Below are 18,159 nucleotides of genomic sequence, written 5' to 3'. Positions count from 1 at the left end.
TTTGCTTCTTTTTTTTTTTTAATTATTAAAGAATCCAATTATCAAAAAAAAATTTGTCAATGTTATTTATTTATTTATTTATTAATATTAATGAATCCAACTATCAATAAATTTGTAGTCAATGTTATTCTCTCTTCTTCTTTTTTTTTTATTATATATTTTTATATTTTATATTTTTTTATTTTTTTTGTAAATATTAAATAATCCAACTATCAATGTTATTCTCTCTTCTTTTTTTATTTTTTTATTCTTTTTTGTAATTATGTATGATGACAACTTTGAAAGAGTGTCACCACCAGCAATTACATGAGATATATCAACATGAAGTGTAATATTCCCATACATAAAATGACAGGTAAATGACAATACAGTTAAATTTCTTTGATAACACCAAAAGTGAACAGAGCATACATTGAACGACATCAATCTAAACCCGTCTAGCATGCCTAGTTTTGTTACTAGTATCCATTGCAAGTGTGGACGCATACAAAATGCATATAACTACAACATACACACCAAAAAAAAAAAAAAAAACCAAAAAAATCACGACAACTCATCTATAACGGTAGATGAAAAAAACAAAAAAGCCACATAGCCAAGCACATCATGATTCTGGCGCACATTTCTTTGTCAAAGTCTGGCTTGACGAGCAACCCATAACCCTCTAAGGCCGCGTTTCATCAGAAATATACTTTGGGAGTCCAAAGAATGGTGCCTCATGGAATACTTGGCATAGTGTGGATACCTAAGCATCCAAAAACCCATCTACATTGCCTACAGATACCACCACTACTTGGCACAAATTCATTTCCTCACATGCTCGGGAATAAGACGTTGACGCAATTCAGGCGATGCCCCAGCCAGCTCTGTAAGAAATTTTGGCACGATCAACAAGAGAACCATCAAACCCCCCCAAAAAAAGAAGGAAAATTTAAGTTGACTCACCTTGAGGTGTGAAATTGAAGAGAGGAGGGAGCGGTCTACCATTTGGCAAGCTTGTGGTTGGTTCCCTCAAATCATCAAAGAAAGGATGTGCACATGCCTCCAACTGAAAAGGTCATAGATTTTGATTAAAAGACAACTTTTAAAAAAACATTTTACAATTTCTTTGACAAGGTCAGAAAATTCTATATGATTCAAAACAAAATAACAATATAATCTATTGATTACAAAGACAAATCATAAGACAATATTAACTTATCAATTTGGCTAATGTCTTATTAAAAATATAATATAATAATGCTATATTAGGATATCAGAGAATGACATTACTCGTACATTTCATTTTTCTATGAAAAACATTCGGTGCAACGTAGATTGACAATGAGCTTTTTAATAAATTGAAACATAAATTGGCAATGAGTTTTTTAATAAATGTCCACATATAATGATTTTTATATTTCATATATAATAAGCAAATATCAAATTTCTTACAACAGTGCAACGTAGATTTGGTGAATATTGGAGCAGCCTCGACACAAGATCCACAGCTTCGGCTGGCCTTCGCTTGTTAAAAACTTAGAAAACACAAGTTTATTAGGTTTGGCTGTCATGAAAGTAATGCGCTTATTATCAACGAAGATGAGTCAAAGATGCATCCTCCATGTGGAATTTCTAACAAACCTTGTGCCATGGGTGTGCTTTGATCTGAGGAAATTTGAACTCCGTGTAATTTAGATTCATGCATCTAATTTCCTCTCTGGTTGGTGTCCCCCATATCTATAATAGAACCACCCAAGAAAATAATAATAATAATAATAAGAGAATGCACCAAACAAATATTAGAATATAAAAGTTTATAAAAATAAATTACTTAGAACCTTAATTATTTCCACCAGCTGATCAACCCCACTTTCTCCAGGAAACAGAGGCTACAAATCAAACCACATTCAATATGCATCAGGACTAGCCCCATAATATATTCCGAAATAAATGAAGTTTAGCAACAACAATCTTATGGTTATACGTGGGTTTTATATAACATATATATATATGTATATATATTGCTTAGTCCCAAACCCTATAAATTAATCAGCAAATTTCAAAATTTCAAAAAAGCACAGTAAAATAAAAATTGTTATAAAGCTACAGAAAGAAATGCAAGGCCAATGCAAAAGAAAAATATCTTAAAGAATGATATGCAAATGGGTATAATTGAAGAAGCATGGTAGGCATTCATCTAAATACATATACCACATTCAAAAAGTGTGAGAATAAATAATCAACAAATAGTTATCAAAACCAATTATTACTAAGCAAATATTTCATTAACGGGTGCCGTAGTATACTGCATTGTCACGACCCAAACCCGGCCCTATGGGTTTAACACCGTAACCGGCCAGTAATCCGAGATTACCGAAGGCCTGTTGAAAAGTAATACAGAAAAACAGAGTACAGGGCCTGGCGGAAGCCACTACAGTAATTAAACAATGTCCAATGAGCTGTGACAGTCTGTATGCCAAAAAGACTTTTCACACATATATACATGACCAGTACAGAACAGTATGCACATAATTTACATTCATTTCGATCGGGGGCTCAATCCCCATTTACAGTACAGTATAGTCTATACATTCTATTCAGTTATCACATAACAGTACAGAAGGGGGACAACTAAAACACCCCATAGCCATAGCATGGCAGGCTCGGAACCTCGCATTGAGGCACATAGGTTGGCACGACAAAACTGGAGTTTACCCTGACGCTTCTAGCTGCGGTCTGGTGCCTGTACACCTACATATATATATGAGCAGTGAGCTAAAGCCCAGTGAATAACACAATGCGTAAAGGGGTTAAGAATGAATGTCCTTACAGTAATGAAAATAGTTCATTAAATCAGTATTTCAGTCGTTCAGTCAGTACAGTCATATGTGGTACATCCATTAGCATAACAGTACAGTAAACAGTAGGTCTAAAAAGACCGAGTAGTAAATGATGGCCGTCAGTCAGTAACAGTAGTGGTTCCAACGAGGGAACCGGCAGAGATCTATATAACAGTAACAGTAAACAGTAGGTGCTAAGGATGCCACAATACAGTTTAGAATATAGGACATACATTCATTCAATTAACAGTATCAGTTCAGAAACAGTACAGTTCAATTGTTCAGAGGATAATCATTTTGAACATATCTTTACACAGATATTACTCACAGAGTTCTGGGCTATAGTAAGCTAGAGCGTCTCCTCAGAAAGCCAATCCTACACAGTTAACAGATTGAACACACACTAAGCTACACAGTCGGAAGAGATAATAACTTAATCCCTAATTGCCTCGGTGTGTTCTACATCTATATCCTCATTAAGATGTCTTAAACTAGGCCTAAGAATGCCTAGAATGAGATGAGGATGCAAAAATGCACTTGAAAAAGCATTTTCAGAAAACAGGGGTCACGCTTGAGTGTAGGTTACTCCGCTCGAGCGGACATGCAGACAAAGGTTTCCGCTCGAGCGTAGACTTACCCGCTCGAGCATTCTGCAAAAACAGTCAAAAGTGCTGGATGGGTGAAAATCACGCTCGATTAGGCGCTCGACGCCCGCTCGAGCGCCCGATCCTCCGCTTGAGCGGACTGTAAAACAGTGCAGAGATACTGGATGCTCGAATTCCACGCTTGAGTGTCACTTTCCCCGCTCGAGCGGGAGTGCAAAATCTAGAAATTCCAGATTGCACCTCCAAGCTCAACTCAAGCTTAAATGCATCAAAACCGATCCTCTTGGGCCCATTTTTTGGAAAATTCTTATAAACTCATAGTTAAACATGATTCAAAACTCAATTTGAGAAATCAAAGCCCAAGGGTGTTTAATTCAAACCCAATTTAAAACCAATTTCATGAACATGGAGAACATGCAAACATGCATGAATTCAAACCAATTCAAAGCTTCAATTTGATGCTCTAAAGAGCCAATTGTTTCCAAAACATGATGAAATCATGGACTTAAACATAATTGTGAACATGCATGTAACATTTTGCCATGAAAACAACTCAACATCTACAATACAAACATGCATGCAAGGAATGAGCTTCAATTCAACATGTAAGAGCCATAACTTGGCTCAAGGCTACAATTTGCTATAAATCATGCAAGAATCACTTAAACTCAAGAACAAAAGGGTAGTTACTCTACCTTAGGTCTTCAATGCAAGACTAGAAGCTCAAATTAGCAACCTATACTTCAATTCTTCAAGCAATTCTACAAATGAACTCAACTCTCTCACTCTCTCTCTCCCTCTAGGGTCGACTAAAGCAAGGAATGAGCTGAGCAAATGTTTTGTAATGCATAAGAATGAGTCCTCAAAGTATTAAGTAAGTGACCCACTAGGATGGCAATAAGGTGAATAAGGCAACTATTGCAATTTAACTCATTTTAATCTAATTTAATCATACCTAATCAATTTTCGGATAACTATACCATAAAATCACATAAATTACAATGATCATAAAATATCAATCAATTTCTGGTTCGACCGTTGATAAGGCCTTCAATTATCAGTTTAAACACTAAAATACGAACAGATCAAATAAACAATCAACAGATAGAATGCAATTCAAACAGATGTACTCAATCACTTCAGTTTCCAATTTCAGTCAGTCAGTTCAGTATTACATTCAGTTCGATTATCAGTCATAATCAGTTCAGTTTAACGGTAGTCGGTGGTTATTCGGTAAACAGTGACGAGGGTTATTACATGCATACAAGTCCATATCCTGATTTCTTGCGGGGTAAAGTGGCATCTTTCACATCAAATTTAAAGCTTAATAAAAGTGCTGACTGTCAATGTTCCAGAAAACAAACTCAAATATACACTCACCTGGCCTAGAAGTAGCTCGGCCAAAACACAACCAGTAGACCACATATCAATTGCAATTGTGTACTCTGTAGCCCCAAATATCAATTCTGGAGCCCTATAATACCGTGAGCAAATATATGATATGTTAGGTTCACCAGACACCTACAACGAAAAAATAAATTTCAAACATTGCCACACATTAAAAAACATGAAATTCCATGAATAAAGACCTACCAACATCTTTGCACTCCCAAAATCGCATAACTTTAGCTGATGAGTGTGGGGATTAACCTGTAACAAGCATCAAAACCTCAGAAAGGAGCATACAAGGTAGTAGATAGGTACCATGTCAAATGAATCGATGTAGTTGTGTTTATAACAAATGATGAGGGATACACATAAACCTAAAACTAACAGAATTACAAAGAAGGTAACATATATAAATGTATTAATGTTAAAAAAATTAAAAGCAACAATAGTGAAGATAAGGATAATAAACCAAATCAATTTTTGAATGCAAGCATAAAAATGGTCATTGAGTGTAGTGTGAACATAAAGTGTCCAACACAGTAACCCATAAAGATATAAACACAACTACATAAACTCCAATAAAGTCCCATTTCTCTTGATTCTCTTTTCCAAGAAACATCTTACTAAACCTTCGCAAAAGTAGCATCTTACTGCCATACAACACTTGAATAGGTAAATATGTGAAAAAAACACTTGAATAGGTAAATATGTTCGCTGCTTTTACTCAAGAAAAAACGGGGCAGTTTCTTACAAGAATGGTCATTTTTCTTACAAGAATGACACAAACCCATTATTTGAATATTCCATTCACATACTCTTTTATTAGTTGTATTAGAATGAGGAAAACATGGTATGTATGTAGTTCATTTCATGAGAAACACATTCCATAATGTTAAAGTTTGAAATTATGTAATTAAATTTGAAACTTTCAATGACTATTAATTTAATCATTAGTCACTTACCTCTTCCCTTGAGAAGGCAACAACCTAATTGTGCTCTTTCCAATTCAGGATTTCAGGGTGTTGGCAGGGCAATAACCTAATTGTGAGTACATTGACAGTTACCATACTTGATACATATTCATATCCATACTCATTGGCAGACTTGGATATGTTATATGGCACTAAGATGACAAAGTGCAACTTCCCTTTCCTAACATATTTTGTTAATTAGAGCAACTTTCTCATTAGGACCCCACTGGCCAGACGTGAAACATATAAGACTTTGACTTAATCAACATTCTTTATTTGCTATACAACTTTCTATTTTTTCCATTTTTTGAAAAAAATGGTGTACACTTGGTAAGAGCTTCTTTATGTTCCCTGGAAACCATGGGAACACAGTTTCTTTATTGGTTGCTATTAGTGATTGTGATGCATATGGAGTTATTAGGAGAACCAAGAGCTGGAGGATCATTCATAGTATCAATGGTAGGTGCTGTCAAGAAGTGGCATCTACAACAAGTTGGGCCTTGAGTGACGAAATTTTTTTGTCTTCAAAGAGCTAATTTCGTCACTATAGATATTTGTGAGGAAATATTTTCGTCACCGGTTTCGTCATTGAATGTTTGTCACTAAAAACCAACGTGACGAAAAATAATTTTGTCACCAATGAAATTACTTTAGCGACGAAATTTTTTGTCACCAATAAAACAACATTTTGTCGCCAAAAATTCTCATTTTCGTCACCAAATAGTTTTTCAATACCATATTTATAACTTTAGTTGACGAATAAATTTGTCACGCATGTTGATCATTGATGAGGAAATAATTTCGTCACAATAAGATGTAAAGATGACGAAATTTTTCGTCTTCAAAAGTCATAATTTTGTCACCAATAAAACAATATTTTGTCGCCAAAAATTCTCATTTTCGTCACCAAATAGTTATTCAGTACCATAATTATAACTTTAGTTGACGAATAAATTTGTCACGCATGTTGATCATTGATGAGGAAATAATTTCGTCACAATAAGATGTAAAGGTGACGAAATTTTTCGTCTTCAAAAGGCATACATGGGTGACGAAATATATTTCGTCACAAATATATATATACGTGACGAAATTTTTAGTCACCAAACAACAAAATAAATAAAAACTTTCATATATAAACTGCAGTAAATTTTGTCACAAAAAAGTTTATTGGTGACGAATAATCACTTTGTCATAATAACAAGTACAAATGACGAAACAAATTCATCACTAAACTTGTTCCATATTTTATATTCAATTTAAAATATTATTTCACAAATATCCCTGCTCATATCCCAATAGCCTTTGAATTGTACTAAGAAATCCAGTAGCTATTATACAACACTCCACAAAAAAATTCACTAAACAATTTATTTTATAAATCAAAATATATCCATCAAACAACCTTAATAATAATCCATTAAGTATCACAAAAAAACCATCAAAGTAAATCCCAAAATAAACTAACGTGGAGTCCACAAAAAAAAATCAACACTCAATCTTAATTTGCAACTACAACTAAGCATCAGTTTAGGAAAAAAATTCAACAGTTGATCTTCATTTGCAAGTATGCTTCCGAACGTCATCAAAACCAATCTACAAAAAAAATAAACAAGGTAAACATTAGCATAGAATGTATATATATAAAGTTTATTATAATAGCAAAGTGTTATTATAAACTTAAAGCCAAATATCAGAAACTTAACAAATATACAGAACTGTTCTCAAAATCACAAGCTTGAAGTTATTTGAATAGAAATTAACAGAGATTAACTAAAAAGATGAATACCATGCTCATTCCCACCCATGGGCTTTGCAATGATCACCTTAACATGGCAATTCACTGTATCCCTAGAATTATGCTCGGATCAAAAACTGGCTGTGACCCACGGACAGCAGCCAAACCAGTTATAACACTACAACATCTCATGGTAAGAACCAAAGCATGCAGTCAATGAGAATGGGAAGGAACAAATATTGTGGCTGCTGCACAAATGGGATTTAAAAAAATTTTGAAGAGAGAGAGATAGAGCAACAACCTACAATGCAAAAAATGGAAAACTAGACCATTAGCTTGGTGAGTTGTGACAGCAATGACCAAAATGGATGTAGATAATAAGCTTATTATTTTTAACATTAGCATTAAAAGGCCACGCACAAAACCTAAAAACAGCTCCCTTCTAAATTTAGAAAATAATACACACTGCTATACGTATTATTTTGTTTTAACATTGATTGCTTCCTTTTTTTTTTTTTTTGATCAACAAAAACTTTATTGATGAAAGAACCTTACAAGAAGGAGAAAATACATCAATAAAGGGGACAAAAAAGGACAGGGGAGAGGGGGATGATGCACAGCACCAAAACCAAACTGTTGGTGACGGACCAACAAGAACACAAAAAACACAACAGACAGCAGGATAAAACGCACACAGCAAGCTACCTATCCCAGCAAAGGTATATAGAAAATATACATCACCAGGCCTACAATTAGATTCACATCCAAAACTGAAGCAAAACTGAAGCAAAATTACCCAGACCAGCTGCCCAGCAGATCTGTCCACTCACACAGCATAGAGATACAACCAGCAAAGCAGAATGATACCAACAGTAGAGCATACAGATACCAACAGCAGAGCATACAGATACTTGTGACTTAGGCTATACAGATACCAACATCCACAGATAGAAACACACCTAACACCAGGCTATTATCTGACTTAGTTTTGTCTCTACTTTGGTTCATGTGTATTTTAACTAGAGTCATGCTAAGTAAGAATTTTGATAATGAATCTATTTTCATTAAATACATCTTCAAACTTGTTAAATCTTAGTTAATAAGTAGTCAAACTATTGTACTTTAACTAGTATATACTAACCAACATGAGAAAAATAAAATGATAAAGCGAGCGAGACTTACCAAAAAGGCGATGTACGAGTTCATGGGATACCTCATCCTCTAAATTGTCCTTTGAAACCTTGCTTCTTAAGAAACTCCATGATGCTTGATGTGATCTCAAAATGCTCGTCAATCGACCCATTCATCTTCCTTATCTCTTTATTTTGTGCTTGAATTTCCTCTCTTTGTACTTGAATTTCATGTTTCTGTGCTGTAATTTCCTCTTTATGTGACTGAATTTCCTCTTTTTGTGACTGAATTTCCTCTTTTTGTGACTGAATTTGCTCATTTTGCTCTTGTATTTCCATCTCTAGACGCCTCACATAGTCACTGTCAGTCGAAGCACTAGTAGTCCTGACAGAGAAGGAACGCCTCAACCCGAGTCCTTTAACATATCCCGACCTTGGCTTTAGCACCTTCACAGATAGCTCCTCCGGAGTAATTGGAACCACACCAGGCCGGGAGCAATGTTCAGCTTGGATCTTTATCATATTATCCTGTCATTTAAAAAAAAAAATTAGAAAAATGAATAAAGATACAATTAAAATTGCAATCATCCTAATACAAAAGGTAAATATACATACATAATTCTCTTCGCACTCCGGAGAAATCCACTGCTTTGTGACATCATTAAAGTGTGTAGATTTGTAAACACATGGCAACTCTGGCAGTTGGCCCCCATTTGCAATTGTCTGATTTTTTTTGTTCAACTAGTAAGTTAAATAAGAATGATGGTAGTAGAATCATCTTTAAAAAAAAAAAACTGGAAAAAAAATTAAAGAAGACCCACCGCCTCGTGTACCCTAACTGGGAGAGATTTTGACCCACACCTATGCTTCGTCTTCAATTGATTTCTATTGTCAATGTTAGCATTTGATTGCTTCTACAAGGAGGAAGTTCCAATAGAAAAATATATATATATTAGGAAGACAAGGTAATTGTCAACAATAAATAAACATAAGAAAAGTTTACCAGCCAATTGGCATCATTCCACTTCTTGTCAATCAAGTTTTTCCATTTCTCGAGGTCACATTCAGGCGGTGGGTGGCTTCTAGCATACTCCTCTCCCTTAGCACTTTTAAGGTTCAGGTATTTTTTTCGTAGTCTGTAGGTGTAGCTGTTCAAGCTCCGTCCACACTTTGTTGCCACCGCTTTGCTAACATTTGTGGAGTCACCTTCCATGTCAAATTGATCCTAGCAACAGCCACAAATCTTGTAAGTCATAATTAATTATATTACATTAATTCAATCAATTATGTAAAACTTTTACCGTTAGACGCTGAAACATAGGTGTCGTAACTTCTTCGTTGACATGTTTCCACCTGCGAATGCTAAAGTCTGGCAAGTGTGTTCGGACCTCAACACCAATTTTGGAGACTAATTGAGAGGCATGATCCCCCACTAGTGCACGATACTCCTGTGGTATAGGAACTTTGAGCTTTCCATCTTTTTGAACCATTGCTTGAACCTTCAACCCGAGTGTCAAGCCACGAGGGTGTCTAGTAGGCACTGTTTTAAAGACATAACATTGACTAGTTAGCAATTAATTAAAGCGAAATCATAAAAGCAATATAAGTAACTTTTTTTACACATTGAACGGTTCTACACAAATACAAGAAAAAGATTGCTAAGTTTGCATTAAAGATAATGTGCTTCTTAGGTACGTAGTTTACCTTTTGCTCATCTCTTAAAATTTCCATTTATGCAGATGGAAAATACATAAAATGGAGAAATATTATGTTCAAGACACAGCAGCTGTAAATAAACTAAGTATGACAATAATGATTTAGTACAACAAAAAGAAAATACACCTTAAAAACACAATTAGTACTTCTCATCAAACCTCTCCACATAAAAAAAGAGGCTCATGGTTAAGTAGGTGTATTCTCATTCGCTACAAAAGCAAAAATAGCTACTAGTTTGGCATCCTATATAAATATAGCTTTAGCTTTTTTGAGCAATTGGACTAGGTTGCCCCGGATATGGAGGCTCATGACCTCATTAGAACCACCAACCAACTCCCCCCCTATGAACACAGCGGGTACGCTAGGTCGACATCCTAATGACAACAACTCTCTTTCCAGTTGTCGTCCATTAGGAAGTTCATCAAGCTCATAAACAGCAAGACTGGCCCCAAAACCGTGTATCAGTATTTTGATGGTGTGGCAAAAGCAGCAACCGCTTTTGCTGAAGATCACAACTGGCTTTTCAGCTCCCAAAGCCGACACGGTAGCCATTGTTGGGAAGGTGTTGGATGAGAGATGGTTAAAGAATGCTTGTAGTGAAGAGAGAGTTGAGATTTGGCTGTGAAGAACTTGAGGTATGATGAGAAGCTATATATAGAGAGAGAACTAAGGTGGTGGGAAAAATATATTCTAAAAGATAGATAGTTCATTATTAACATTTCCAAAACAGTAAAGCATTTATCATTGTTTGAGAGTGACCTCACATATGTCCATGTAATATCTATGTACATGGAATAGCAAGTTGAACATAAGAAGATCCTTAATATATATGATAAACGTGATCATCATGCAATGGTTTTACATTCTCAAATGGCACCATTTAACACTGATGTAGCATATATATATATATGTGTATATATATAATACATCCTAATTTGGTATCTAGAATGTCGGCTTGTGTGCTTTGCAAGTTGTCAATCTGGTGTTTCCAACATGGTCAAATTATGTCTTATTTCGTTATACATTTGTGTTCCAGCTAACTTACTCCTACAGTTTGTTTTGGTATGCATATTGTTGTATGTAGGATGCATATTTTCTAGTTTTATTTTATGACTTATTCATCCAATAAAGTATACAGAAATATAAAGATAGTATTAACAAAGCATCGTTAACAAATATATAGCTATCGGTGACATAATAAAAAAAAATGAATGGCCATACATATAGTACCTCATCGTCAACACTTTCAAAGGACTCAGCATCAGTGTCATCCTCATGATCTGACGGTATGTAGTCATCATCATCTACCCTAATTTTCTTTCCCTTTTGATGAACACGATTGGGCTGAGTAGAACCCATCAAAGAAGTTGCTATACGCTTCAATTGTAGAGCATCCATTTTCTTATTATTCTTCTTGATTGTCTTATATCTTTCCATTTCGTACTCTGTTCGCTTCTGTTTCGCTAGAAAACCTGGTTTGATCCATTGTTTCTCCCCTTTGGCCATTTTGGTAACTAAAAAGCATAAATTGATATCAAACATGAAATATAAAGCATAATTTTACTTGAAGAGACGCAACAAAATATAGCATAACCATGTAATGCATTAAAAACATGTCCATATAGAAACCTGAAAAAAACAAAAACTACATATCATAATCCATATCAGGTTCCATATCAAGATCCATATCATCATCAAGTACGCCAAGTTCTTCATCTTCTTCATCATCTCTACCATCTCTCTTTGTTTTATTTGAAATAACCTCAGCTTCAATATCATCCCTATGAAATCGAATAATATCTTCAATGTTGATCGGGACAACTGAGTTAATGTTTTCTTGTTGGAATGCATCATTAAATTCTGGTTGATCTGGTGGTTCTCCATCACCAACCTCTGGCACATCAAACACACCTCTATGTTGGACCCGTTGCACGACTTGCCAAGGTTGCCCCCATTTGGTGTCATTCAGGTAGAACACTAGCTTAGCTTGACTAGGCAAGATAAAAGGGTCAGATTGATACCATCGGCTTGTGACATCGATGCTTGTGCAATATGTGTCAGCTCGTACTGTTCTACTTCTACCAGTGTTACCGGTGTTGTACCATTCACATTGAAACAAAACAACTTTATTTTGGCACATGTACTCAAATTCCCAAATATTGCACAAGTGACCGTAGAATTCGTGCATCTCTCCCTTGTAGTCCCCTTTGGTAAGCACACCACTGTTTTGACTCTTACGACGACTGTCTAATTCCTTCGTGTGGAATCTGATACCATTGATTATACAACCCGAGTACTCTTTCACTAGCAAATTAGGACCATTCGCTAAGGACCACAATTCTTCGGTTGCTTCTGGTGCCTCATCAACTCTCAATCTATTTATCTACATCCACATGCAATGTGCAACACTTGAATTATGTTAGTAATGTTTGTATTTTATACAAGCCTAATAGTGTTTGGCCAATTGTGAATATTAAAAATGACTTACATATTCTTTGAACCACTTTGGAAATTCCTTCTGTTGTATCTGAGTTATATCTTGTCCACTGGGAATTTGTATCAAATTCTTGTGTTCCCTACTCAAATAGTTTTTGTTAATGTGTGAAATATTACTATTATTAATGACTAATAACATGATAATTGTTAAAATATATATAATTATAAGAAACACGTACTGAAGATACTTCTCTATCTCAGGGCTATTGTATAATAAGAACCAATGAGCAATATCACGAAGTTCCTGTGACATCTCAACATGCTTTCTGATTTGGCCAATAGGACGAGCAGTTTTGGTGAATATTATCAAACCTTCACGACGGACTCCATAATCTTCATTTCGTGCATCTCGATTATGCACGGTTTCAATCCCTTCAAGATACATTGAGCAAAAAGTAATGCACTCCTTGACAATGTAAGCCTCTGCAATAGAACCTTCTGGTCGAGCTCGATTGGTGACAAACTTTTTCAAAGATCTGAGAAACCTTGAAGAGATAACCAATTAGGAGTATGGTTAGGCAGACAACATAATCTATACCTTTCATTTGAAAGTACAATTTTAGAAATTACCTTTCAATCGGGTACATCCACTGATATTGCACAGGTCCTCCCAGAATAGTCTCACGTGGCAAGTGAATGGCCAAATGAACCATCACATCGAAGAAGGCTGGAGGAAAGATCTTTTCAAACTTACATAGTATGAGTACTATATGTTCCTCTAATTTCTCCATTTCACTTCGTTTCAGTGTCCTTGAGCATAGATCTTGGAAGAAGCTACCTAACTCAAAAAGTGCTGTACTGATCTCTTTATCTACGTAACCACGCATCCTAATAGGAAGAATCCGTTGTATAAGTACATGGCAGTCGTGGCTTTTCAATCCTGTTAATCTACCATTTTTTGCATTTACTGATCTCGAAATGTTTGCCGCGTACCCATCTGGATACTTGACTGATTTCAAGAATTCAAAGAAACCCTCTCTCTCTTTAGGGGTCAATGAGAAGCTGGCTCGCGGCTTCACATATGATCCATCGGGATTTGTTGTCAGCCACAATTCTTTCCTTATATTCATGTCTTCTAAATCCATTCGTGCCTTATCTGTATCCTTGTTCTTTCCATCAATTCCCAACATCGTTCCAAAAACATTTTCACTAAAGTTCTTCTCCACATGCATGACATCAATGTTGTGTCGAAGCCTCCTTTTCTTCCAATACGGTAGCTCATACAAGATGCTTACCTTTGTCCAATTTGGGTTCTGACGAGGTCTTTTCCTGTTGCTTGGATGTTTTCCATATGTGACACCCGTCACGCTGCCCAATTGTTCTTCAATCTTTTCTATCGGTATCACCAAAGATCTCTTCCGTTTTTCATGCTTGCCATTATATGCTCTACTCTTTCGCCTTTCTGGGTGGTCATCAGGCAAGTAGCATCGATGGTTACTGTACGCAGTCTTACTTCTTAAAGATTCAAAATATGGTTCATCATTGCAAGTGTAACAAGAGTAATGACCCTTTGTTCTCCATCCAGAAATGTCACCAAATGCAGGCCAATCATGTATCGTCCACAGCAAAGCTGCACGCATGCAGAAAGTCTCACCAGTCGAGGCATCATAGGTTAATGTACCATTTTTCCATAATTCATTCAATTCTTCCACTAAAGGTCTCATGTAGACATCAATATCAATTCCTGGTTGTGATTCACCGGGAATAAGTAATGACAACATGAAAAATGGGTCCTTCATAGCCAACCACGGTGGCAAGTTGTACGGAATGAGTACGACAGGCCACAAACTATATGAGTTATTCATATTTCCGAAAGGGTTGAAACCATCAGTAGCCAACCCTAGCCTCACATTCCGAGGCTCCAAGGCAAATTCAGGATGTTGTGTATCGAATTCCTTCCACTCATCACTATCTGCAGGATGCCTCAATACACCGTCATCTAGACGTTTTTCCTTGAACCATTTCATATCCTCGGCTCTCTTCCTCGACATGTACAACCTTTTCAATCTCGGTGTTAACGGGAAGTATCGAAGAACCTTACGAGAGATCTTCTTACCTCTACCATGATTTGTCTTGTATCTAGAAGCCTTACAATTTGGACATTTATCCAATGTTGCATTCCCCTTCCAAAAGAGCACACAATCGTTTACACAAGCATCAATGAGCTTGTATGACAAACCCAATTCACGTAGTATTTTTTTAGCTTCATAAGTTGACTTTGGAACCAAATTATCCTTCGGTAAAAGTTTTGTTAAAAACTCTAGCATCATGTCAACTGACTTATTACTCCAATGGTTTGTTACCTTCATATTAAGTATCTCGATGACAAATTTTAACAAAGTGTAATTTGTGCAACCTAGGTACACCTCACGTTTGGCATCATTCAATAATTTATCAAAAGTGCGAACCTCCTCCTCTTGAGTTGTATTAGTTGATTCCCCTCTTATTCGATCTTCCACTAAGGCATCAATACCTCCCAAAACCTTATTGCCCTCAACGGGTATATCATGATGATAAGCCTCGTTTGATGCACGGGGTTCCCCATGCACGTGCCAGATAGTGTAAGTTGGAATAATCCCATGTTGCAGCAAATGAATTTGAACAATTTGAAATTTTTGACGAACAACATTCACACACTTTCGACAAGGGCACAAAATTTTACCATCTCGATCGATAACCGCCATTGCAAAACGGAGAAATGATATTACCCCATCATTATATGCCCGACTTATCCTTCCATCAACTGTGCTACCTAATGCAATCCAACTCTTGTCCATGTCTGACTATGCCGAGTTAATTAAAGTTAGGTGAATAGGACAAATTTTATATAGAAATATATATATATATATATATATATATATATATTTCAATTAAAAAAAATTCAAGTCCAATGATTATACTGAGTTATATAAATTACAACCACACATAAATCAAGTGAGAAAATAGCCCAAGCAATTTAGCGTAAACAGAAGAAGTATTCACAACCAAAACATAAACCACAACAAAATAACCATCAATAAGAAAACAAATATCATAAGTCAGAGAAAATTTAACCAATAAAACAGTGAGCTGAGAGTAAAAAGCAGATAACATGCCACAGAAAGAAAACCCACAATATGCCACATTGAGTTTCTAAAGCAGTCAATTTAAGTACTCAAATATCCAAATGCAAAATGATATGATTGAACTACACGTATTTGGAAAAATATATATATGCCCCGAATACTAGAATTGACAAATCTATCAACTAAATTGGGATATTGAAAAAATAAGACATTGGGAAACAATAACTATTCTGGCTCACATTTCACTCGGTAAACAAAATGTGATTAAATTTTGCAGAGGAACTTAATAATATACTTGAGGAGCTATGCATATAAGAAATGAACAATGCCAATATAATTGATAGCCACATGCGACAATTCCAATGAATGCCCCGAGACTATAATTTAGTACTCAGCCTGTTATTGCAGTTAGTACTCTGTTTGATTTTCTCTTTACTCAACTATATACAAAGTCCAGAGAAGTTAAAGCAACATATGCTAATTTAAGGGTGTAATATTCCAATTTTCATTAAATTGATAGTTGTGAGAGAAAAAATAATTAATTAATATGTAATATATAATATTTTATCTTATTGATTATTTTAATATTTTTTATTTTTATTGACTATTTTAGCCAAAATCTATCATCCCAAACATATAGACTCAAACTCCTCTAAAAGCTTAGAAATGCACATGAGAGAGAGGACTGGGGCCACTGTTTTGTTTGGGAAGTGTTGGATGGGAGATGATAACAGTGAATGGTTTGTAAGAAAAAGTTGAAAACCCTTGAAAGAGAGAATAATTCCTTCATGGAGCCAAGGGGCTGTGAACTGTTACTCACTGTTTTAGATAATTCAAAGTATACAGATTTTGGATGCAAAGCTAAGGGTCATAAGCGGCGCAAATAAATTATTTTAGCCAAATAAATAAAATAAAATAAAAATAAAGAAAAAAGATTCACACTCTACCCTATATCAGTACACGATATAATATAGTATAAAAATTATATAAATTTATAAATTTTATAAATATATTGACTTTTTTTCCTGAAGCATATCTTCTTGCAGGTGTTTCTTTGTTTGCAGCACTAGGGTTTCTTCTCTATGGAGGAAGGTAATTTTTCCACTATTTGGTGATCCACTAAAATCTGTAAAGCCTGACTTGTTGAATAGCATCAATGCATGTATGGCTGCAGCATTCGATTTTAAAAACTAAAATTGCTAACCATTATCTATAACCTTTTCATAATGGCATTTTCTTTTTTGTTTGGGTCAAACACGTAAGTCATCAGCAGCAAAGTATCTCATTGCTCTTGATCTTGAAGACTAAAATTGCTTACCATTATCAGTAACCTTTTCATAATGGCATTTTTTTTTCCCTTTCGGTCAAACACGCAAAGTCATAGCAGCAAAGTATCAGATTGCTCTGTCTCTTTCTCTGTGTGTGTGTGTGTGAGATATTTCTGGAACCCTATATAAATATAAATTTGTCTTAACAAGTGAAAGCCTGTGTAATAGGTGAGAAATTTACCTGGATGTTGGACTGTAACCCTTCACAAGGGCTGGCTCAAAAATAAATTTTTAACTGCTTACCCTGTATTGTGGACCCTTTATGAGACCACAACAATGTGGAAAGTTGAATTTCACATGAAGTGCCTTCCCCCACTTTGTGATAGCTCTAATGTTTTGTCTCATGGTTCATTGGGCACTTCTTTAAGTGGAGGTTTTCCATAGGTCATTTCATTATATATGTTGCCTAAGTTTTTTGGGGGATGGCGGCAAAGATGCTCTGATTTTCTTTTGATAAAGCCCACTTCGGGGGAGTTCTGATAGCTGAGTTTTGGTGCATTCTTTGAGACTCTAGTGCCTTTGCTTCCTTGAACAGTAGTTTGGCGGGGCCATAGGCTTTCCTGGTTTTTTGGGTTGCTCTCCATGCCTTGTTAAAGCTGCGGGTGATCCGTTCTACTGCTGCTTACTGTTTCTGACATTTGTGGGCTCTTAGGAGACATTCATTTGGCAAGGCTCTAAGGCCTACTCTCAACTGTTGTTTGGTCAAGCTACTTGTGTCTAGTGTCCACGCTATAATTTCTGTCACAACCTGCATCAATTATCTTTTATACATTCTATTATTTTAAGCTTTGCCTTACTCTACTTGCAACTGTAGTTTGTTTGATAACGTCATTCTGTGTTCCAATTATATGCCAAGATTGATTGTTTGATAACTGGCCTCACCGCCTGTTGAGGTGGGT

General features: G+C 35.7%; 3 protein-coding genes across 3 annotated transcripts; all 3 read right to left on the bottom strand.

Annotated features, from left to right (window-relative positions):
- Window positions 1-385: 385 nt before the first annotated feature.
- On the bottom strand, window positions 386-5,435 carry LOC114255914 (shaggy-related protein kinase theta-like). The gene is made up of 8 exons (XM_028195455.2): window positions 5,361-5,435; window positions 5,021-5,077; window positions 4,808-4,948; window positions 1,821-1,871; window positions 1,620-1,719; window positions 1,435-1,517; window positions 946-1,048; window positions 386-866 (listed from the first exon to the last, which is right to left on the bottom strand). Exons 1-8 carry the CDS (start codon window positions 5,433-5,435, stop codon window positions 805-807), a joined length of 672 nt encoding a protein of 223 aa, XP_028051256.2. The 3' UTR covers window positions 386-804.
- Window positions 5,436-7,147: 1,712 nt separating this feature from the next.
- Window positions 7,148-10,923, bottom strand: LOC145793717 (uncharacterized). Its single transcript, XM_082876587.1, has 7 exons — window positions 10,695-10,923; window positions 9,957-10,195; window positions 9,659-9,880; window positions 9,477-9,569; window positions 9,271-9,378; window positions 8,708-9,183; window positions 7,148-7,383 (listed from the first exon to the last, which is right to left on the bottom strand). The coding sequence occupies exons 1-6, from the start codon at window positions 10,921-10,923 to the stop codon at window positions 8,740-8,742; spliced, it is 1,335 nt and encodes a 444-aa protein (XP_082732713.1). The 3' UTR covers window positions 7,148-7,383; window positions 8,708-8,739.
- Window positions 10,924-11,478: 555 nt separating this feature from the next.
- Window positions 11,479-15,644, bottom strand: LOC145793716 (uncharacterized). Its single transcript, XM_082876586.1, has 7 exons — window positions 13,438-15,644; window positions 13,047-13,343; window positions 12,860-12,947; window positions 12,134-12,754; window positions 11,985-12,000; window positions 11,602-11,885; window positions 11,479-11,484 (listed from the first exon to the last, which is right to left on the bottom strand). The coding sequence occupies exons 1-7, from the start codon at window positions 15,642-15,644 to the stop codon at window positions 11,479-11,481; spliced, it is 3,519 nt and encodes a 1,172-aa protein (XP_082732712.1).
- Window positions 15,645-18,159: the final 2,515 nt, after the last annotated feature.

The sequence above is a fragment of the Camellia sinensis genome, chromosome 6 (genome assembly GCF_055761805.1).
Source record: "Camellia sinensis isolate YWXY chromosome 6, ASM5576180v1, whole genome shotgun sequence".
Lineage (NCBI taxonomy): Eukaryota > Viridiplantae > Streptophyta > Magnoliopsida > Ericales > Theaceae > Camellia > Camellia sinensis.
The sequence above is the reverse complement of the archived record's forward strand: the minus strand, read 5'-3'. Positions and strand labels throughout refer to the sequence as shown.

Excerpts from the sequence above, each read along its gene's own strand:
- LOC114255914 (XM_028195455.2), bottom strand. The coding sequence starts at position 5,435 with ATGTTTCTTGGAAAAGAGAATCAAGAGAAATGGGACTTTATTGGAGTT. Across the intron at positions 1,049-1,434 it reads CAAATCTACGTTGCACTGTT|TTGGAGGCATGTGCACATCC; the intron begins GTAAGAAATTTG and ends TGACCTTTTCAG. Across the intron at positions 867-945 it reads CTTCAATTTCACACCTCAAG|AGCTGGCTGGGGCATCGCCT; the intron begins GTGAGTCAACTT and ends AATTTCTTACAG.
- LOC145793717 (XM_082876587.1), bottom strand. The coding sequence starts at position 10,923 with ATGGCTACCGTGTCGGCTTTGGGAGCTGAAAAGCCAGTTGTGATCTTC. Across the intron at positions 9,379-9,476 it reads CAGTTAGGGTACACGAGGCG|ACAATTGCAAATGGGGGCCA; the intron begins GTGGGTCTTCTT and ends AAAAAAAATCAG. Across the intron at positions 9,184-9,270 it reads CGGAGTGCGAAGAGAATTAT|GATAATATGATAAAGATCCA; the intron begins GTATGTATATTT and ends TTTAAATGACAG.
- LOC145793716 (XM_082876586.1), bottom strand. The coding sequence starts at position 15,644 with ATGGACAAGAGTTGGATTGCATTAGGTAGCACAGTTGATGGAAGGATA. Across the intron at positions 13,344-13,437 it reads TGGATGTACCCGATTGAAAG|ATCTTTGAAAAAGTTTGTCA; the intron begins GTAATTTCTAAA and ends AAGGTTTCTCAG. Across the intron at positions 12,948-13,046 it reads GAGATAGAGAAGTATCTTCA|GGAACACAAGAATTTGATAC; the intron begins GTACGTGTTTCT and ends CTATTTGAGTAG.